Raw genomic sequence first — 20,521 nt, 5'->3', positions numbered from 1 at the left:
GTAGGTATTACATATCTCAGTCCTGTTGAACGTCTACAATCTGTTAGCTAAGTACAGCCACTAAGTCAAACTATCTTCTTCCTGACTGCTTGTTAGCAGTCTGGCTGCAGCCTAGCAATGATGCAGAAGAGAGATCTGCTTTGTGGAAGGTGAAATGTCCTGCCCAGTGCCAATATTTTGGTTTGTTGCTCATCAGATGAGTGTCTCATGACTGGGCCGCTGCACCTTGGAATAGTGTATAATGCTTCTTGCCATTTTCCTCTTTCCTTATGCTTTTCTTGCCCAGGCCTTTCTAGTCATCTTTTTGTTCTGCAAAGTGACTGTAGTCCCTGAAATTATTGTAAGTTTTATCAAAGTGTAGTGTCGTTGAGACTGACAAAATAGAACTGTGTACACAGCCACCAACTGAGAATAGATGTTTGTTTTTGCRGAGACAAAGACAATTTTTTAAAAGAAACAGTGTTAACACATAGCTTTGAATAGGAAGGACTTCTTAGTCTTCTTTTGACTGGCCTAATGTGGTCTCTTTCGACTCACTAAGAAATACTGCTGAGGGGTGCCTCAGCATCTCTTAGAGGCCATTAGCAAGCTCTTTTTCTTCCCTGTACAATGCATAAGAGCTGGGTGCTATTTCCATCGGTTCATTTTTCTGTGTGCAACATGAAAAGACTTTCACTGTGTTGTATTCCTGTGGGATTGATATTGAAAGGTTTATTAAAGTTGTATAAGTATTCATATTCGATCATCTGTTTTCAATTGCTTGTAAGTTTTTGGAACTCACGATTTAGCTTGACATTTCTCAGGCTCAGAATCTGCCTGAGGTAAATCCTGTRTAAATATGGAGTAAAAACATTTCAACAACTTTTTTTGCCATAAGAAGAGTAGGGGGGAAATATACTTCTTTGGAAGGGAATGAGGATGATTAAATATATATATATATTTGTTTATTTATAAAATAGCTGAAATGTGGGGTGAATGTTAAAATTCAATATGAACATAAACTGTAATTGAGGAGAAATGCCTTAAAGTATTTTGTATACAATTGTTCTGTTGACTAAGCTATATTTTAACAGAACTGGAAATTATGGACTTGATGTAAGAATTGGTGAAATTTTACAGCTTGTGTTACTCAGGATGTCTGATAAGACAGTTGTAATATTCAATTCTGGCCTTAAAATGTGTGAACCTACAAGCTTTTTAAAACTGCATGCTAAGCATTTGCATTGCACTTTATGCATATTTTATTCTTAGTTCTTCAAGAGTTCAGTAAAGGTATCCAAGCTAACGTAGTTGTGAAAAGTGGTCGTCTTCTGAGTATGGAATGAGGCAAAGGCACACCAGAAACCCTTGATTACAACATAAGCTGATTCAAGCAGCTATGCAGGAGTTGGGTAAGGTTGCTACATACATTTTAAAGATGTGTAGGGGAAGTTGTTTTGTAGCAGAGGAAAGCAAGATATGCCTTTTATTACTGGCAATGTACTGTGGAACATGCATCTTCAAATGATTTATGTAAGACAAAAGATGAGTAAATGGTGTATTAAAGGGTGGGCCAGAGAGAACTCTGCTCAAATCAGGAGGSTGCTTTGGAGCTTTCTCTTCATATGGAAAAACCTTGAAGAGTAGGACAAGCAGTTTTCTCTTTGGTTTTAAGGCCCTTAAGAGATTCCTTTTTAAAAATAGTAGCATGGCTGAGACCTAAAATTTGGAAATGCTAAAATAAAGTTGCTTGAACAACTGAGGTACAAGTTCTTTAGAACTTTTGTATTGTATTATGGTCTACAATTCCATAATTGAATATTGTTTCTCAAATAATGCAATACTAGATCATGCAGCCTCTTTTGCTGAAGCTTAGACACACGCAGCTCTCTGTACTGCTTTATATAACAAACAGTTCATAAATCTCAATATAAAATAATATACTATGTGCTGTTTATTTAAAAGGATATTTAACTTTTACACTGTAGGCTATCTGATAAGGGCGTATGTAGACTTTTGAAATTAGCAGGTAATTTAACGTTGTGATAAACTGAATCTATTCCCACACTGCTGAATAAACAGAAAGTGTATAGTAGATGAGTGATGAAAATGTAAATGCATAACTTTAATGAGACAGGAACTTGAATAAATGGTCTAGACCAGTGAGGACATACTGGGACAGTGTAACTTTGAAATTGCTATATAAATAACCTACAGGAGCTTAAATGGATTTCAAAGAAAACATGAAATTGTATTGTYTGAGAAAGTATGCATGTGTTAGCTCAAGTGTATCACAGTACGCACAAGGGGGCAGAGTTACTTTCACATACACTCCTAGCTGTAGTGTACCATGTCTTCTGATTATGTCAGTATGTAACTGTAATATTCTTTTGAACGCTAATTTATTTTATATGTAGTTCTCACCTTGTTTCTGCCTTTCTGAGCATTTCTGTTATATAGGTATGTTTCTAGGGGGGTTGTAATTTAAAAGACTGCCTGGTAAAAATACTGGAAAAGTGACTGATAAAAGAAGAAAGCCTAAATTGCACAAATGTGTACATCTTTGTCATATGGTTGGTGACTTCATAAGAAGAGCGTACTGTCTTAGCATATAATGAGGAACTAACTCAGGTTATAATTTATTATAATAAAGTATGTATCTGTAAATATTTTGTCTCTAGAGCTGCAATTCTTGTGTTAGCTTCCCAAATCTTATAACTCTATTGAGATTTGTAGATAAATAGAATAAGAATTGATCTGCAGTATGAAAATAAAAAGTTTTTTATGGGCCATTCTTATCACACATGCAATGTGAAAGTAACTAGTATTAAGACTGGGTTTGATAATAGCAAAAATACTATACAAGAGTACAATAYGTTTTGTAAAATATTTGGTAAAATGATTATCAGTGATGTTGAAAATTGTGTTGCTAATGGTCTCGTGATGAACTATTTACATCCATACTAACATTGATTATCTGTTCCATTCACTTACACTTCTGTTGTTGTAATTTGAAATGATCTTTTTTGCATCATAGGAGAAAGTTTAGTGTAGTACACAGTATCATTTTTTTTGTTCTTATTACATCTCCTGAAGACTTAAAAATATGTTTGGTTTCTTAAAGAAAATGAACTTTATTTATGTCACATGGAGCTTCTAAACTGTATTTTTATAAGAAAAACTTTATTGACCAGAAGTGATTATCAGTAGCTGTTATATTTTGTTGAATTGGTCTCCAAATGCTGCTGTTATTTTCATAATCTGTCCCAGCTAGATGATGACCAGAGATGAAAACAAACAAATGTGTGTGTTCTATGTTCATGGCCGACAATCACGTTTGAGAATTTTTGTAATTAAACTTTTTCTTCTTGTCACTTGCAGGCAGAAATCGTCAAGAGGCTGAATGCTATATGTGCACAAGTCATTCCCTTCTTATCTCAAGAGGTAAGGTAGTAGTTTGTACAGGTAGTAATTTAAACAATTGTCTTACCATATCTGTCACAAAAGTGGGACTGTGTGTTGAGACTGTTCCCTTACGAATCTCTCAGTGCTTATAGATGACTTGCCTCTGTGCTGTTCTCATTGTATTTTCATTATCTTCTCCAGGTCTATTATAATGTCATTTAAGTATATTTATGTAATGGAGCATATTGTAATGTGCTAAGCAAAGATCTAGTTGTTTAAATATTTTACTCTCATGTACAAATGCAGTGTTGCTCAGAGTTATGACTCTGTGAATCTGAAATCAGAGGATGGCTTGCAGAAATGCTAGAAAGGCATGATTTGTGCTACATTCTTGGCAGCGAGCTTTAAAGTTCAGCAGAAGCTTCCATGTTGGTCTGTTGAGTAGTGATGCTCAACACAATAGATGTACTAATGCAGCTTTTTTTCTGCCTTCCCCCCTGCTTCATCCCAGATTACTTACTATCTTAAATCCTTTTAAATTTCTTCTATATTTGGGGAGTATATGCAGAAGATTAATGCTCCCTGTGAGCTATTTTCTCTAAGCACTAATTTTCTCAAAATTACAATTTTTTGGTATTATCTTTAGAGTGCTATTGATACTTTGAGGGGAATTGGGATTTAAGGGAGTTAGTTGGGGCTAGTGAGAGAGCCTTCTCACAGGCATGTGCAAAGTAGAATGAAATGTGGTTYATGAAAGGAGACTTCAGGTGCATAGCGGCTTCCCCACTACCCTGAAAGGAAGGGATTGAAAAGTGGGACTATTGGTACATGTTGGCATGTGTGTACGTAATGTGTGATTTCATTTCAGTAGAACCAGTGGCTGAAAAGTCATAGCTGTAAGCTGGATGTGTTTGTAGTCCATCCATATAACATTGTATCCGTGTCTGAGAATATGCTAGGATTCCTTCTCCCGCCTTTTTAATTGTTCTATGGAGTGTCCTTACTTTTCAAGAGAGCTGCTTATCGTGCCATGTACAAGAGGCCACATGTTTGATGTTAGCATTCAGCTAATGCCGTGGATGTGCTGTGTGTTTGTGTGTCTGTTTGTTTGAAACAATGAGAATAATGCTACCAAACCTAGAACCTGACATAGTTCACATACGTTGTGGTACTCTTTGCTTATAAATATGGGTTTGTGGAAACTAAATGGTATTTAATGATTTATCCATGCTTCTTCAGCTACATTGCTGGAGGACTGGAATTCAAGTCCTGCCCAAACCTAAAATGAAACTCTGTTGATTTTGTACTTTTGACTGCTACAGAAACATTATACATCTAGTTATTGGGGCTGTTGTTCAGCAATAGCATGACATATAAAAACGAGGTGTAAAACTGATTCATACTCATGAGTGCTAAATGACAATCTTGAAACAAAGGCAGGGATGAGTACTTGGCAGGCAAAGATATGATCTCGGCAAAGGCATAGGATTGACATTTCCATGACAGTGACATCTTTTCAACAGTGTGTGGTGCAGTATTTAGAAACTTTGCACTGATTTATTACTACTGATAGTGATACTGCTCTTTTCAGCTGAAATCCTACGGAAATCTTCATTTCACTGCACAAATCTGACTGTTTTCTTTTTTGTACTTCCACAAACATGTTTTCTCTTAGAGTAGGTTATGTGTCTTGCCAATTAGACAAGCAAAGGAGGGGGTACATGAGCTTACAATTAGAATATATTTGAAGGGAAAAATGTTGCATTTACAAAGTCTGGCAGATTTGGCCTTTGATTTTGAAAATTTTAGCCTCTACTCTCTCTGGGTTCTTATGTGGAATTAAAAAAGAAAAGGTARTAAGTCAGGAGTTTTACTTTTAGTGGTGCCTAACTCAGATGAGCACCAGTTCTCCTTTTTCTCTGCTCCATATGCATTGTGCTCTCCTGTCCCTGCAGCTGAATGACCCTGGAGTCATTCTCCTGAAAGCTAATATTGCTACATTTTAAGCTCCTGCATTGAAGGCAGGAGGCATTGTGAAGGCTGCACATCATATTTCTTAATTTTTCTTTACTCAGGGAGAATCTCTCTTGTTGAGTTCCTATACAAAAACCAGCGAACTATGAGCCAAGGACCCTGATTGCTATTTAACAGCCTCCTAGCCATAAAGCTAGGCATGGGGAGCAATTTCAAAATAGTTATGAACTTAACCTTTGCAGTAGATTCTCATTAATATGCTTATTTTAAGAACTATGTAGGTAGACAACTGAGATAATCCAGATGGTAAATTYGCAAAGTGATGATGCCCTGCTTCTGTTACTGGTACAGTACCACGCAAGGAGGGCTCAATGTGCTTAATGACTGCTGTTTACTTTGCTAGGTTTTTAGATTAGACTGATTAATTAAGCAATTTTAGATCTGAAAACAAGCTTTTGTATGATTTCTGTGCTAGTAGGCTTTTTTTTTTTTCCCCCAATCTTGGCCTTCACCTGTTCATACACATCTCATTCTGTTGCATTTACCAAGCATTATTGCGTCTCCTGTGTGCATGATGTCATAGTGTCAAAGCTCTTCAGGCTGCAAAGGAAATGGAGAGTTCAGAAAAAGTTCACAATTTCAGCATTTTTATGTGCATTTACAAAGAGAAAAGGGAACATTTCCAAAAAGTCAGTCTACACATTTGTCTTGCTTTTCTCTTGTGTGTTTTTTAGCTCATCTAGCAAGAAGGGAGAGGGGATAGACAGGAAAGAGATTTTGAAAGGGGAAGCATTAAAAAAAACCTTTTAAAATGTCTTAGTAGTGCCACTGATTATAGTAGTTTTCATACTGGGGTTAAGAAAATTGTGGTAATTGTATGGCCTCTATTATTAGGAACACTTATTTAAATGAGRTTGTATTGGCATGTGCTGGTGAGGCAGAAGAGAACTGATCTCTAGTTTTGAGTATTCTGCTAGTTTTGGTTTCTATCTAATTTTTGTCTTTAAAAAATAATAGAAGCCTCTTTATTTCATCGTCTAGATTAATAGAGAACTGAATTGCAATGTGCTTTTGCTGTTTATGCATTTTGCATACAGTCTGTGGAGTAGTGGCTGAAAAATGTGATCAGACTCCTTTGTATTGTGCCTGAGGGAAAAATGAACAAAATACAGCGGTTACATGCACTGATGGCAACATTATTACCTCATAATAGCACCAAGTTAACTTGTCTTATTGCTTGTTAACTTTGTAAGGAATCAATGGCTTGTGATAACTCACTCAGAAGTAAGAAATTATGGCTAAAATCACTTGAGATCTCATGAAAAGATTGCAATTATARTATGTCACCATATACTTTGTGCTTTGTTTCAGGGGCAATTCAATAAAGTATTTAGGAAGTTCTCTTACATACATGGCATCAGTCAGTTTTACTGTGCTGTCCTTTAGCAAACTTTATGTTGAAAATACAGTTTCTATCTGCCTAAATACACAGTTAAGTAGTACCTTGTTTTTGTGTTGACTTGGGGGGAGAGAGAAAAAGAGAAATAGTACCAAGAAATACAAGCTTCCCATTTTGATAGGAAAGAATGACTTTGTGGTCAAGGCATGAGATGGACCTTGGAGCCGAACTCTATTTGGTTTCTGCTACTTTTACAGACTTCCTGTGTTGCAACAGTTGTTTTCCACCTCTGTGCAATGTTGTGAGATACCAGCATTCTTGAAGTACTTCCTATTATGTAAAGGAGGTGGGGGATGTCTGCAAGTATCTAGGTTGTTAGCACTTAACTTGGTTTTGAGTCTACCAAAATTAACATAACATAGATATCATAGACAATAGATAGCACGTAACAATAGATAACACAGTAACATAYATAACTTGTATAGATACAGAGAGTTCATACCATCTAATGGAATACCCAGTGAAACACAATTCAGTTTGGGTCTAATGCTGTGGATTTTGCCTCTGCTGATTTTTCTAATTTCTCAGCTGAGTTTATCAGTTGCAGCAGAAGTGACACTCATCTAACCCTGCAGTGTTTGAGTCAAGGCTGATTCCTGCCTGGCCAGCATGGTATGTGTGGATGGATGCAAAATGGCCATCTTAGTTTGACCGTGCTGGTATGCCTTGAGTGCCCAAAGACCTTAGATAACTAAGGTGCTAGGTGGTCATGTTTGGTGTGATCAGAGATGTTCATATAGCACCTTCTTTTCAGTAAATATTGACTGTGTTTATACTCACGCAGACACACACAAGCTGGCTGATTTAAAGCTAACAGTGTAGTTGTGGCAACCTGGAGCTCAACACAAGCTGCTCAACTGCCAATGAACCAGCTAAAAACAAGCTAGAAAGCTTGTTCTTTAATAGGAAACTTTAGCTCCTCATGCAAACTGAGGTGGTGAAGTGTACTCAGAAGTCCCATAAGATATCTAACACATACAGGCCCGTGCACTCCTCCTTCCTTCCCCCCTAAAGGGAATGCTTTTACCATACACAGTTTGGGCTTTTCCTGGGAAACACTTAATGTTAGTTGATGATTTCCTTTCTACGAGATAAATATGGGCTATAATACATTTCCTTTTCTGTGTAGCTATATTACCTAAAAGATGCTTGTACCTTCAAGTTCAGTACCTTTGGATGAAGAGCAGGAGATCCATTAGACAGAAGCAAAGCATGAGTCACTCCACATTGTTCAGAAGGAAACATATGTTGGTCTATTATGTGAGAAGCTGAAAAGRCCTCCTTCCTTCCCTCCCCTTTTCCTCCATCTTCAATTTTTTTCCCAAGAGTAGGTCTGAAGCAGTATGTACACAGAAGCTGTCAGAGATCCATAATATTCCTTCTACCATAGAAGGCATGTTGTTAGCAATTTATGCATATATTTTGAGCAGTTTTCTTACTGTTATTTATGAAGTGGTTATTATATGTTGCCTGAGCTACAGTGCCTGGGTTCAGTGCCTTTGCTGGTCCCTTTTAGTTTTCTAAGTGTGTGCTGTACTACTTTGTTTTGTTATGCTGTCTCTAGATCAGGCTTTTCAGAATGAGACTACAGCAGTTCCTAAGTAAGACCTGACCTATACTCCCTCTAAACAAGTAATGAAACAAGTAAATGTAACATAGCAGTAGCTCCTTGCTTCCGTAGTGTGAATTGTTTAGTGAGTTTTGCTTTGGAGCTCTTTAGTGGTGCTGGAGAATGGCTGAAATTATGTGTTTTTAACACCAACTTCAGTGCATGTGTGTGTTGGGGAATTTCCACTGCTCAGTTGCTGTCAGCCCAGCTCCCCTGTCACTGGAAACAGAAGGGAGCTCTGAAGTGGTATAAAAATCACAGGTATTTTCCACCATGCTGCAGTGTTTTTGCTGGAGTCGGGCTAGATGAAAGACAATGTGGTGAAACAATATGATGGTGAGAACGCCTACATCCCTCTTGTAGTCTCTGCTGTGGCTACCCATACCATGAGACTGAAAGGAGAATATTTCCAATACCAGGCTAGGACAGAACACCATTCATTAGAGAAAGCAAAAAAGGATGAAAAGGAGACACAAGGAAGACATTAAAAAGGAGAAATGATACTAGTCTGCGTGACAGGCAGGGCAGGGTATTGAGTTCATTGCCTCAGCCTGTTTGATGCAATGCAAAATACTGTTTTCATGTATATGAGGAAAATTGGTTTATCTTCCCCTTGTGTGTAAAGAGGAGCCACAACTGTATATCTCTACAGTTTTTTTGAAATGGGGGGGGGGGAATACTTTTTTTTCCCCTTTCACTTGACTATAAATCCTTACTTGATCACCTGATGGGCAGGCTGTTGGACGCCGTTTGGTTTTAACATTTGCTGTTTGTTATTAGAGTGTCTGCAGGAGAAGGCATTTAAGCACAAACTAAGAAGAAATCAATTCTTTAATATACATCTGGTTTAGGGTAGCCAGCTGGCAGCCCATTCAGCGTCTGTGTTTCCTTCCGTTTGTTTTTCTTCCTTTCTCTCTGTCTCTCCCTCTCTCCCCCCTTTCTCTTTTTCTGCTGGGTGTTTGGAGCTCTGTCATGTTCCTTCTCATATGCCTTGCATATAGGGCTCTTCACACATTATTGCAGTTGTGATTAACAAAATAGAGCCACCTTGCACTTAAGGATGTTCAAATGAGTACCATGGCCCTTACTGTCAAAAAGGTGCAATGGTAGCYGGGACGTTCCTTTGGAAACTTGTGTTTTCTTCAAATTCTGCTACACTCTATCCTTCACAACTGGGAAGGGAGAAGGAGGCAGTAGCTTGCTGTGCAATGCAATTATTTTGTTTTTATTTATTTTAATGCATTGGAGTGTGATGTTTGCATGTGTGACTGGAAGTAGCTTCTTGGTCACTCAGGGCAGACTCTCAAGTGGCATTTCAGGAGAGCTCAGACAGAGCCTGCCCAGATCTTGTTACAGTGCTGAGGTGGAAATGGCAGAGAGGCTAATTACAGACCATCTATTTTGGGTGTTTTGCATAATATGCTCCTGAAGATTAAATTGATGTTAAAGCAGCTGGCAATAGGAGAGTTTTTATTGTTTCTACCATACCTAATGAAGGTTCACTATCATAAGACCCATGAGTTTTTCCCTCTATGAAGACTTGATGCCAAACTTAACTAGAATCTGTTAAAGATGTCTTATGCAATTGCTTAGGGAATTTGTGTCTTATTATGACTGTTCAGAGTTTATTTATTTATTTATTTATTTATATTCAAGTAAAGTTTTTGAGTACTCTGCTGTTCCGCTTTTCCTTCCCTTTTCTTGGGAAAGAAATATTCCTTTATATGTTTGTTGAAAAGGAAAGAAAACCATTTAAGCTGTTGTGGAGTTGTCTTATTTTTCCATAGCCTGGATGACAATTGGAGTTATTTCTAGAATAACTTTGTTTTCAGATCAGCATTCTGTGCCTTTCTAAAGTTTTCTTTTTTCTTCTTTTTTTTTTTTCTTCTCCTGCCTATGGCCCTGGGAACAGTATTTAGATAAATGAGTACTGGAATTGGAAAACCGAATGCTTACAAAGAAAATATTAAGAGATTGTTAAACAAGCATTGTGTAGGAAATGCTGGGGAATGCAGAGATGACTAATTTTCTGGATCAATCCTTTTTTTTTTTTTTTTTTTTTTTTTTTGATGACTATCAAAAATGTTACGACTCTCTTTTTGGTTTAATTTACAGTTGCCGGAAGATAATGGTGTAACTTTTTGATTAGCTTCTTGCTGTTTAAAGAAATGTGTCACAGATAAGGCTTTCAGCTACATAATTGATGTAAGCTGCACCTGTCCCTATCACGTGATGACTTGGAGATGATAACGCATGATCAGGAGCTTGAGACTTGAGAATTGTAGTTTTGGTTTTGTTGGTTTTCCGTGATGGTGACAAAGCACTGTGTTTTTTTCCAAATGCCAAGAACACATTCGCTCATATTCAGCCTTCTTTTTGTTCTTTACATTGGCTGCTTAAAAGTGACAGATTTGGTTTACATTAGCACTGTTGCTTTAGAAAACTCTAAATGGGACTGCTGTGATTCTGTTTGCTACAGTATGTTATTTGCTCTCCTGGCATCTCCATTTAATTTTTATTTGCTTAAAAACAAACAAACCTTAAAACTATTTTCTTCCTTCCAGAAGTGTTTCTAAATTACCTCCTTCATTRTTCTTATTTATCCTTTTCCTTGTTGTTGAGGTCAGCATTTCTGTTAGTTAAAGATGGATTTGTAGGCTTACTTCTTCTCACCCTGAGAGCTTTTGTGGGAGAGAATTTATAAGTGAAAATTTTTGTTTGTGTGTTCTAGATTCCAAGCCCTTTTAGTACAGAGCAGGTAAAGGCACTAAGAACTGAAATATCTGAGAATGCCAGACCCCAGAGCTCTCAGGGAGAYTGAAGGGGAATTTCTTCCCTGTGAGAGTGACGGAGCACTGCCACAGGTTGCCCAGAGAGGCGGTGGAGTTTCCTCCTCTGGAGATCTTCAAGGCCTGCCTGGATGCATCCCTGTCTAACATGCTGTAGGTGACCCTGCTGAGCAGGGAGGCTGGACTAGATGATCTCCAGAGGTCCCTTCCAACCTCACTGATTGTGTGATTCTATGATTCTCAGAGCCCTTCCTTCTGAGCCTCCTCTCCCAGCTCGCTGTTGCTTACAAAGCGTTTCTGCTATTCTTCAGGTACTCTGCCTTGGAGGAAATCCCAAGGATTTGGTTCCATCCTTATTTTATGTTGTCCCTGAGAYTGTAGTATGATATGCCCATAGATTGCTATAGCAAGGCCCTACTGACCTCTCTCACAGCAGATAGAAAGCTTTCTATTTCCTACATGTTCTACATGCCGATTACCCCTCCCCCTCCAAAAAAAAAAAAAAAACACTGATAATAATCAACATGTATGGGACTAATGTGTAACTCTGGGCATGTTTGCTTTTGAGAAACTGAAAAGATACCTGAGTTGCACAGTTAGCATAGGTTATACCCTTAGTTACCATATGATAACTGGTCAAGGCTTAGTCATCAGCTGGCTATGATTAGGAGAAAGAGGAAATTTTATTTTTTTCTGTGGAGGTGCCTGTGTAAAAAAACCCAGTATTTTGTTTATTTGCTGTTTAAATGTAAATATTTCARCTTGTGGCATTGAGCGGTGGAGGTAGAGGCTGTGCACACAGCGCCTGTGGGCCTCTGGGAGGGGTGAAGAGGAGGGGGGAGGGCTGCTTTGTCCCCTGAGGTGAGGGCTGCCTGGGTTTGTCTGCCTCATCTGAACCAGAAGCTGTGGGCCCAAAAAATTGTGCTTTGTATTTAGGAGGCCTTACCAAGACACTCTCAGCTCTTGTTTAAACTCTGCACTGAATAAAATGTAGACAGGAGTTTCCAAATGAGGTACAGAGCATTTCACCATTTCCTTTTCCACTGGAGCGTGAAGGCCCTGTTACACTTCCAGCACCTCTTACTATAGGCAAAAGCTCATGCTTTACTTTGTTCAATTTATGGTGGTAGATCAGAGGTGATTCACTCCCAATACAGTTGTCCCTGGTGTCTCCCTTGACCCCTTGCACCAGTTTGTCGTCTGCAGTCTGGATTTGGCAAGGCTACCTGTACAGACAAATTTGCCACCAGGGAAGCTTCACAGGCATAGATCCTGAAGCACAGATGTGATTACAGGATTAGAAACTTGATTTGTAGWTGGTGCTTTCAACTAAATATCAATCAGTTTTCAGCATGGAGCAATTTTGAATTGACTACAGGAATGCAGTATCACTCAAACTGGGATAATGTAACCACTGAAGCTTGTAAACTGTGTTGTTAATTAGACCATGTGTTTTTCATGAACTTTTTTAAGCTCTTAAAATTTACATGTTGGGAAGTGAAATAATTAGTTCCCTTTCATGTGTTTGACAGAATTGTGAATGGCATTTTAATTTTTTTTCCTGTGGTTGAACTGCTTTGAAATGTATCAAGAAGGAGAATCTACATATGCTTCAGTGATGTGGGCACCGTGTGGCTGTTGACAATACATATCTTTCTTTTTCAGTATTTTTTTCTTTTTTTGACTCAAAAAGTTTCTGTGGTTATAAGAAAAGTGGTTTGCATTTTAAGGTGGTGTATAAATTCTAAATTCAAGCACACACTGTACTGATGAACAAAAGGAGGGCAGCTCTCCCTTGCAGCCAGGTTGTAAAATAGCTCTTTCGGCGAATGAGATATAATTCCTGGCAAATAATGGCATAAATAAAATCTGACCCTCACCTGCTGCCCTTGCATATCAACACGGAATTTGACTGTTAGAGAACAATTATTTCAAGCCACGTATGTAATTGAAAAGCAAAAAAATAAAATAAGAGGAATCTATGCTTAATAATGTAGAAAACAAATAATTTTGTTCTGTTTCTGATCTTCATTTATAGCACCAGCAACAAGTGGTGCAGGCTGTGGAACGTGCCAAGCAGGTGACCATGGCAGAACTGAACGCAATCATTGGGGTATGTGGTCTTTCTGTTTTAACTGTAATAGTGTTTGTAATCAGCTTTCTTTTCTTTTCTTTATGAACTCGTTTCCATCCAGAGGGCAAAATTGGTGGGCAGTGGTGAAGTTCAGTAGGCTGATCTTCATGGATGCTGGTTACTGCCTAAAAAACTTTTACCCTGTGCATCGTGCTGCAAAGACCAATGGAGTAATGTCTGTGTTGTATCCATTCCCTCAGGCTGAGTAGATACCTGTTTTTTATTTTGTTGTGCTTTTTAAAGGACATAGCAGCTGTGTGTCAGTCAGCTTCGGCAGCCTCTTTAACCAGTAGCCATCAAATGATGCTGTGGTTTACCAAGGGTTTTTACCTCCTGCCGCTGCCCATGTGGTTTTCTGTGTGGTGTCAAGGACCATGAACAGCCACAACATTTTTTCTTGTGATGTTTAAAAAAAAAAGAAAAAACAATTTTAATTGTTTTAAAAAAGAAAAAAGGTGATACAACCCTCCACTAGCGTGGTCGTAGGTGCTCTGCTTCCAGTTGTCTAAAACACAGGTGTGTGGATCCCATCTTGTTTTTTTTTTTTTTTTTTTTTTTTTTTTTTTTTAAAAAAAAACACCTTTGCTAGTAGTCGTGTTGGCTCAGCGTGGAAGTCCTGCACAGTTTATGAGTGTGGGTAGCCCTAGTGTTTACATTTTATGACTGAAGAGGAAAGGAATAACAACTAAGCATTGGCTGTTCATGCTACAAAAAATAAAGGTGAGAAGTCATATCTTAATAGCACATTATTCACATGAATAATTATGCAGCTAGTGCAAGCAGTTGTTTAAGTTACTCTAATGAAGACGCTACAACTGTACTTCCTTGATTCTACCACCTCCCAAATACTTTAATGTATAATCTATATACAAAAGAAAAAGTCTTTTCCTTTTTTTATCCAGTGTATCAAACACACTTTGAAATGCTAATTATTCCATTTACTTTCATTAAAATTCAAATTGCTGAGTGAAGATGTGGATAAGGGTCGCCGAATAATCAATCTGAAGTGAAGATATTGCTTCAATTATGCTTCTGTCTTTTAGCAAAGAAATCAGGACACTCTGATCATTGCTGACGGTAATGTAGAGCCATGGTCTGATTGTAGCTTGTTTTTCGTAGGTTGTTTCCAACCCTGTTTTGTATCCCTCTGACCACAGAAAACATCAGTAGTCAATCAGAAGATATAAATGGAAAAGAGTAACCTTTATTTCCTCTGAAGTGCCCGATAGAAAGACGGGGGTGAATCAGAGCGAGTCATGTAAAATCATGAAAAACGTTTGTTGTATGTCTTTTACGCTCCAGTGGGGAGTGTGGGAGATGAGTAATTTCCAATTAGTTTTCATTACCTAGCCAAAAATATTGCCTGCTATTAACATTCTTTGCATAAAGTAAGTTGCTAAAGGTTGGCTTCTTTGGTAAAGAAGTTCTATGTACGTGCTGCATATGTGTATGTAGAGTTTGTGTGTATACGCACGTACTGTATTTTGTGTTTGTGCATGTGCAGAGGCATGCATAAGAATACTGCACAATGTGTTTATGTACATTTTTGTTATTTACTGTTGCATATCTTAAAGGRATTGCAAAAGTCATTTGCTTTCTTTAAAAAAACAAAGCTTATGGATGTAGAACATGTGATGTTGGAGATGCTGCATATTGCACTGATTGTTTAAAATTTACCCTGCTTTCATGAACCGCTAAAATACACAGAATAAATATAAACAAACTGGACATTTGTTTGGGAGCCACGCATATGCTTCAGTTGGTCCTTTTCTACTAGGCAGAAGTAAATTCTCTGTTTTGTCTGTTGCTTCCTGAATGATCTTTTCGAGCTGATTGAGATTCTGTTTCTTCAAATTTTCATAATACCTGATTTTTCTGTGTGCATGCATTAGAAAAGGATAACTCTTACCTCCCTCAGAAGAGTGATTTTTAACTTGCTGTACTTCCTGTTTTTGCTCTGCTATTCTATACTGACGTGAGAAATGCTGTGCAGGTCTCTTTAGTTTTAGAAAAACAGCAGCAATACTGATGGAAAAATTCATGTTCATCARGTTGAATTTATTATGGAAGAGAAGTAACCTAATTAATCTTTAAAAGATGTATTGAAAAAAATGAATGATTAGGATAGCAAGGTATCAAAAGAGCTTAAGTTCTAGTTGCATGGATACAATAATTTTATGTCTACCCTTGAAGGAGAGAATTCAGGGGCAGAAAATGTGGCATGGATCTAGAAAAATCTTGTCACACATTTCAAAATAAAAAGCAATAAAGAAAACAGCATAATTAGAAATTATTACTTTTTTGTGTCTCTATGTTTTGTCTTAAGTTATTTTGCAGTTTGCTAAGTCTGACAGTTTGTCCTTATAACATTGATGTTTTAAAAGCTTCTAATATTAGTGTGTTTTTTATAGATTTTTTTAAGTATATCTTTTAATCATTAAGCTCTATATCAGAAAATAACAGAAGCAGTATTGTAGTTTGAGGTTTCTAAAATAACTGTAGCTTAAATTTCTCTGTGGTTTTGGGGAGGCCTGTTCAGTTTGCCTTGCTCGTTCTAAACTGCTTTAGTTCAAATGCAGGAGTCCTCTATTAGAATTTAAAATGAGTTTTATCAAAGTGGAATATGGCACAAGAAAAAATAGAATATACACAACTCATGTCTCTTTGCATCTCACATATATACTTTTTTTTATGAATGTACTCTGATTTAATGGAATCTGATGAAGCACCTTTTTAACTTTGCAATATTATTCTATCGTCATTGGTAAATGAACCAGATCACTGATCCATGCTGTTTAAATGCAAAATACTGAAGTGAGCCTGGAACCTGGAGAGACTGCTTGTTCTCTTGACAATAAACTAGTTGTGTTTAATGGAATGAAACACAGTTATAATGACTTCTTTCACAGGTCATGTTCAGTTTAAAACTGTTGACAGACTGAAACAAGTTAAATATAATCTATCTTCTTGAGAGATATGAGGAGATAAACTAAAGCAAAACTATACATCATAAGCATATACTGCAAGATTGTAAATCTGGAGGCAATGAGACTTTACATTGGATATTTGCCCTTTAGTACTGTTTTGTACAGGATCTTGCTCTACGTAGTTTGTAGCGCAGGTTCCGGGTGCTCCCTTCCAGGTTGACTGTAGGGGGTGAGCAACCTTATGTATCTGTTTGATATTGTCATGTGTCAGAGCCTCAGTGTTTTTAAATTAGAACCTGCAAGATCACACTGTTAGAGCAACACACAAATTGTAGCCTTAAATCAGTAATAAGATCTAATTAGGAATGATGTTTTCATTTCCTGTATTATTATATTGAGTCATCTAACTCTCTTAATTTTTTTCTTTTTTTCCCCAGCCATTATAGTGTATAATCGGAATGTACTGTTGAATGTAGTTATGTTTTAATAAAGGAACCGGGAAATTAACTTGCAACTTTACAAGAATTTTACCGGTCTGTTCTTTTTTTTTTTCTTGTTTAAAATAGTCAGTTTTCAACTGCATTTAGGCAGTAAGACAGAAATGAAGGCTACTGCTTGTGTGCCTGTTTATCACATACAGAGAGATAAATGTACCAAAAACTTAAGAACAGGTATGTGATGGTGTTCAAAGGAAATGCAGTTTAGCACAAGAAATGCTGAACCTCAATTTTTAGCAGTGACATTTTAATGATAGGAAGCTTGCAAAATTATTTGCCATCAATTGTGAAGGCAATAACAAGCCTTGGTGGTTTTTCACACTCTCTGTGTTAAGTGCTTTCAGAATGACAGCGTAAACTGTGTTAGAGAACTCCAAGGAAGTAAAACTGATTAAAATGTTCATGCTTGAATGGTGCTGATGGAATAGTTCATTTGGACTTTCTCTACCTCCTGCAGCTCAAGCTGAAATATTAAAATTCAGTGGATTTAAATCTCTCTCCCCTCAGCCCAGGAAAAAAACATTACATTTTAATAGGTTTTAAACTCATAATTCATTGGTTTGGAGCAGCACTATTAAATCTATTTAAATATTACTTGTATTACTAAGGAAATGATTTAAATGATTTTGCCTTTGCCATTCTATACATTTGAGTGGAAAAAAATGAGCTTTGGTTTAATTTTTAAGCATTTTGTTTTATTATGTCAGTTTTATTATCTTCCTTAAAAATAAGCAAATGGCAGTTAATGGAAGAAAGGACTTCTTCTGTACTGTGACATRTAATTATCAAGCTATAAAGTTCCTTCTTTAATACACTGCTGTCAAAATTTCTATTCTATATTTGAGGCTGAAGCACTTGTTTGCCCTATCTTGGAAGATGTCTATTTTTTGTGTGTGTGTTTTTTCTACAGATGTGGAGAACAATGCCTCTTAAAAAAGAGTATCTCATCCTTTATACGTTTGCAGATATGCAAACCTTAGAAAGTAGTGTGATGCAGATAAGTGCACACAGCTTATAATAAAAGCTTAACATCAATGCATCCTATTATTCTATAGTGCCAGTGGTCCAGAGCTCCTGCTGCTAAATGCTAAGACCTTTTTTTGCATTGGTGCTTAACACACGGAAGAATTTCTGCCTCTGCATGCAGAGTGGATGCTTTGTACCTTAAATGTCTGCTTACTTTCTTTGAGGAAGAGAAGACTTTTTGATCAAATCRAGAGTGGTTGAGGGGAGCAGATTTGTAGCTGATATTGATAGTTATAACTTGAGAGAGGAAAGCTGAGGATCTGACCTTGAAAAGAGGAAGAGGAAATGTACTTTCCATCTGATACAAAATGCCTAGACAGTTAATAGAGGGAGGTGTAGGAAAAACTTTTCCTGTGTTAATTGTGAATATTTCAATACCACTCCATATAGTAAAGTCATGGCTGCCAAATGTGTGCATTTGAAAATGAGAACTTCAGAGAGGGTGACAAGTTGAGGTAAAATTGTAAAAGTGTTGTAGCATGGGTGCAACAGTTGCTTGTCTCTCAGCTCTTTTGTATTGTTTGATCAAAGGCTGTGCTTGTATGAAGTAGTGATTGGCACTTAAAGGCTGTAAAACAAATTGGCCACCTGCTGTATATTGTATACAGATTGTAATAGTGGGAAGGTGGCAGAGGAGGTTGACTTAATGGGTCTGTGCTTTGAGTTGTGTTTATTTGCACTATATGCCTGAGGAAATATTGAAATTCCTTCCTTCYTGTTTAATTACTTTTATTTATTGTTTGTATATTGCAAGTGGGTGATAACTTGTTCATGTAAAGTTTGTTTGTTTGATGGTTTGTTTTTTGACAGTATCTAATCCCTGAAATTGAATTGTAGAAAGAATTGTAGATGTAAAAGGATGTTGGATGAACACTTTGTTTTCAGTTWTTCATCTGAAGTCTGTCTAAGTTAGACTATGCTTTTTGGGGGGGAAAGAGATGTTCTGTGTTTTTTTTCTTCCCCTCACATTCCCAGGTGTCAGCTTTGGAGAGAGCCTTACAGCTGAGGCTTGATTTAAATAAGTCCCTTCCATATACAGCATTATCCTGAGCTCAAAAAATCTGAAATGAGGCACACAAGGTCTTTTTAAGGATTTCCGAGCAAAGTAATTAGAATGTAAATAATTTGAGATTCCATATTTACTGGAAAACTGCTCTGAGTATGGTTTTTAGTGCTCTTGTTATGTTTGGAATGAGTTGTCACTATTTTCCTCTTTGCACAAGCTGTTGTAGCTGCTGAATTTATATTAGTCTATCACTGTAGGAGCAGTCAGTAGAATGTTGCAGTGTGAAGCACAGAGCACTTAATACATCCCWCTGCCAGTATGCTTATGCCAAAGGCCTTCCTCGTTAATGCTTAAGTCAGTTCCTGACATGAGTGTTAAGTGTTAAAACTTAAATTAGGAGACCTGGCTTCCTCCTCCGTKTTTCTAAGGTCCTCCAAGCCTTGACACACAGCTCTGTGACCACCATCTTTTTTTTTCCCAGAATTAGGAGTAGTCACTGCAGATATGAGGAGTCCTGTGGAGAATTTCCTTTGTTCTCTAGCATCAACACACACTGCAGTATTTTCAAACTTTTTGCGCATGCTCACTTTGTGTGCAGGAGAGAAAGAAAACACTGTTGCCGTGGTGGTCTGTACTACCGTGTATGGAAGCTGTCTCCAACCAAATACAGATTTGCCATACCCTGTCTGCTAGGTGTTATATATATTTCCTTCAGCAGTGACCTTATACTGGTGTTTCAGAAGAAGAGAAAAAGTCTATGAAGACCCTTCGACTGTGAGAGTATTGTGAAGTCCAGGAGTTACCTGCAAACGCTTCATTGAAAAATTAGCAGTATTTATATATTCAATGAAAATGCAGTCTGTTTTATTTAAATATTCTTACCATATGGTACTGGCTAAAGGAAGTTATTATTATGTCATGGTTTCATACCGCAGAGTTCTGAAATTACCCCTAAACAGGGTTTTATGTTTGTCATTTAGACAACAGCATTTTGTAGACTKTTTTTTACAGCCGTGAATGTGGACCAAATCTCCCTCCAGTGGATCAGTTAAACTTTTGCTTAACTTCTGGTTCATGGGTAGTTCTTTTGGTGTCTTCAGTCTTGTGCATATGGTGTGAGGGCATTCGCTCTTTACTGGGATGAAGTCTAAAATTCTGTATAAGGAAGATATTTATGATGTTAAGCCAGTCTGCGAGGAAGGAATTTAAAAAATCTTCAGAATTGTCTGAAATTTTTAAATGTTTGACTTGTGTTAGTGAGAAGTTCCTTGAATATTGTTTGAAAGACTTGTCATAGACATTGCCCTAGTATATAAATACATCACAAGCATTGAATTTATTCTAATAATCTATTTCTGAAACAAGGAAGTACTACTTTCCCTGTTTTACAGTAGGAAGGGATGAGGTACACAGAAAAGTGCTCCATCCACAGTCACAGAGCTGTGACTTAAATTGGGATTATTCAATTCTAGTCAAGACCTTGCTATGTCCAAGTTGCTGTAACTGGGAAACTGCACTAAGACAAAAAGGTGTTTTAAGTAATGGGTACTGTATTAAAGTGATTAAACATGAGTGATGCTCCTAGTGATAAGAAAGCAGAGGTCTCAATCAAATCTGATTGGCGAGAGGTATTTGGATCCAACATATCCTCACACCAAATTTTGTTATGTGGAATGAATCTACTCACCACCAAAAAGAGTGGGATTACAGTGGTGT

The 20,521-nt window shown here is 37.3% G+C and overlaps 1 protein-coding gene across 1 annotated transcript in view; it reads left to right on the top strand.

Moving 5' to 3' along the window:
• TLE4 (TLE family member 4, transcriptional corepressor) overlaps window positions 1-20,521 on the top strand; it is a 133,689-nt gene that overhangs the window by 56,337 nt on the left and 56,831 nt on the right. The window contains exons 4-5 of the mRNA XM_085312255.1: window positions 3,361-3,423; window positions 13,254-13,328. Of these exons, the coding sequence (XP_085168381.1) occupies window positions 3,361-3,423; window positions 13,254-13,328 (138 nt within the window). The remainder of the gene's footprint in view (window positions 1-3,360; window positions 3,424-13,253; window positions 13,329-20,521) is intronic.

The sequence above is a fragment of the Rhea americana genome, unplaced genomic scaffold (genome assembly GCF_003343005.1).
Source record: "Rhea americana isolate MKP2758 unplaced genomic scaffold, rheAme1 scaffold_11, whole genome shotgun sequence".
Taxonomy (NCBI): domain Eukaryota; kingdom Metazoa; phylum Chordata; class Aves; order Rheiformes; family Rheidae; genus Rhea; species Rhea americana.
This window is presented reverse-complemented; position numbering and strand designations above follow the sequence as displayed.